This window comes from Excalfactoria chinensis, chromosome 2 (assembly GCF_039878825.1).
Source record: "Excalfactoria chinensis isolate bCotChi1 chromosome 2, bCotChi1.hap2, whole genome shotgun sequence".
NCBI lineage: Eukaryota > Metazoa > Chordata > Aves > Galliformes > Phasianidae > Excalfactoria > Excalfactoria chinensis.
The window spans coordinates 18369898-18371796 of NC_092826.1; the positions used below are offsets into that span (position 1 = coordinate 18369898).

General features: G+C 68.5%; 1 protein-coding gene across 2 annotated transcripts in view; it reads right to left on the reverse strand.

The window, feature by feature from the left end:
- Window positions 1–1023, reverse strand: part of ZFPM2 (zinc finger protein, FOG family member 2) — a 305433-nt gene extending 304410 nt beyond the window's left edge. Inside the window, exon 1 of one of the 2 annotated variants that reach the window (XM_072329719.1) lies at window positions 592–1023. In XM_072329719.1, the coding sequence (XP_072185820.1) occupies window positions 592–631 (40 nt within the window). In that variant the 5' untranslated portion in view covers window positions 632–1023. The remainder of the gene's footprint in view (window positions 1–591) is intronic. The other variant, XM_072329720.1, reaches the window with a different exon arrangement.
- Window positions 1024–1899: the final 876 nt, after the last annotated feature.

Consider the following 1899-nt stretch of genomic DNA (forward strand, 5'->3'; position numbering starts at 1 on the left):
GGGCGAGAAGTGAGCCATGAGCCCCGCCAGGCAGAGGATCTCTCAGCACGAGCCTCCAGCACGCACACACCTGTTCCTCGGCACGGACTCCCGAAGCAGTCCCGGAGCTGCGGGGCGCGCCCGAGGGGAACGCGGGCGGCGCGGCTACGGAGCGCGCGTGGGGCCCCGCACGGCGCGGCGCTGCCCGGGGCGCCGCGGGAACTTCCTCGCCTCCATCGTTCCCCGCAAAGCACGCGGGAGCGGAGCGCGCAAAGTTGCCGAGCGGCGCGGTGCCCGCCAAGCGCCGTTCGCTAAACTGCCAGCGCTAAGCTCAACTTGGAGCGCAAACCGGCAGCGACCGTGCTCCTAAACTCGGAGCTCGGAGAGACGTGGGGGAGGCACCGGCGGCTCCAAAGGAGCGCAAAACGGGAGAGTGAAGGGTCGATCGCCCCGCTCCGAGCGGTTCCAGCCCTCTGCCCCTTCCCCGCTCCTCAGCTCCCGGCAAAGTTCGGGCGCTCCGGACCCAGCGTTCCCCGCAGCCAGCTCCGTGCCGCCTCCCGAGCGCGAGGTAAACAGAAGTGTGTTGGAGGGAGCCCCCCTCCGGAAACTTACGTTTGATCTGCCGGGGTTTGCTCTGCTTCCTGCGGGACATGCTGCCGGCGGCCGCTCCTGCCTCGCCCCAGGTACGGAGCGGAGCGGGGAGGGACGGCTGAGGGCGGTGACAGATCAACAGACGGCGCTCATCGAGGGGCCGCGGCCGCCCCGAAACGAGTGAGACCGCAGAGGAGCGGGGAGAGGGGAAGAGCGCGTGTGGACAAGGGAAGAGGAACGGGGAGAGCGAGAACGAGGGGGAGAGAGCGGCGGAGAGAGCGGTGGGGGGGGGGGGGGGGGGGGGGAAAGGAACGAGGGAGGGAGGGAGAGGAGGAAGGAAGGAGGGAGAGAGGGAGGGAGGGGAGAGCCGGCTCCTCGCTCTCTCTCTCCCTCTCTCGCCCGCTCTCTGCCGTTGCCGCGCCGCCTCCGCTCCCCGCGCCGCGCTCCGCTCCGACTGACGGGCGGCGGGAGGTGGCGGCGAGGGAGGGGGCGAGGGAGGGGCTTTCCGGGACGGGGGGGGCGGAATAAGGGGGTTTGTCCGTCAGCCCTGACGGGCAGCGGCTGCTCCCGGAGACGGGTCCGCGTGCGGTTCGCCTCACGCCTTTGGGCGCGGGAGGCTTCGGATGTCCTGGCGCTGTCGAGGTTGTGGGCCGTAACTTTCCGGAGAGGGAACGACGGAAGAAACTCCGTCACAGCTGCGCAGCCCTCACGGGGCGTCCGCAGAGCCGGGTGCTTCGCGCCCCGCAGCGCTGCCCGTCGGAAGGGCAGATGCTTCCTCCTGCCTTGATCCCTTGGGCCGGCGCTGTGGAAGCCGGGTGTGCCCGCAGGGTACGAGGCGGAGCGGGGAGAGCTGAGTTCTCCGCCATCCCGCTGCTCTGCCACAGCGCGGGTCCCGCCGCAGCCTCGCAGGTGTCGGTAGCACGGAGGGGAGCGATACGGGTGCGCAGGGCAGGCTGCACCTCAGCCCCGGGTGCGGGGCCGCCGCCAGCGCAGTGCGCGGGGAGCCTACAGCGGTGTCCCCCGGTGGGAGGTCAGCTCCGTGACCCGTCCGCTCACCGCGGGTGCCTGCCGAGGAGCCTCGTGGCGCTGAGTGTTGGGTGCGTGGTAGTCAGCACTTCCCCCTGCGGTGTCTCGCTTTTTTGACTTGAGGATGAAGAATGGAGATGAAACAACTACCGACCCGGTCTTTGGTTAGCTTTGCCCTTCTGAACAGTGGTAGTAGAAATCAACATCTGACACTTCTGTCACTTATTAGGTGTTCTGACTATGTCTTTAGGACAAACTTTCCCTTGACCACGCTGCTTTAGTGACCCAGCTCATCCAGTTCCC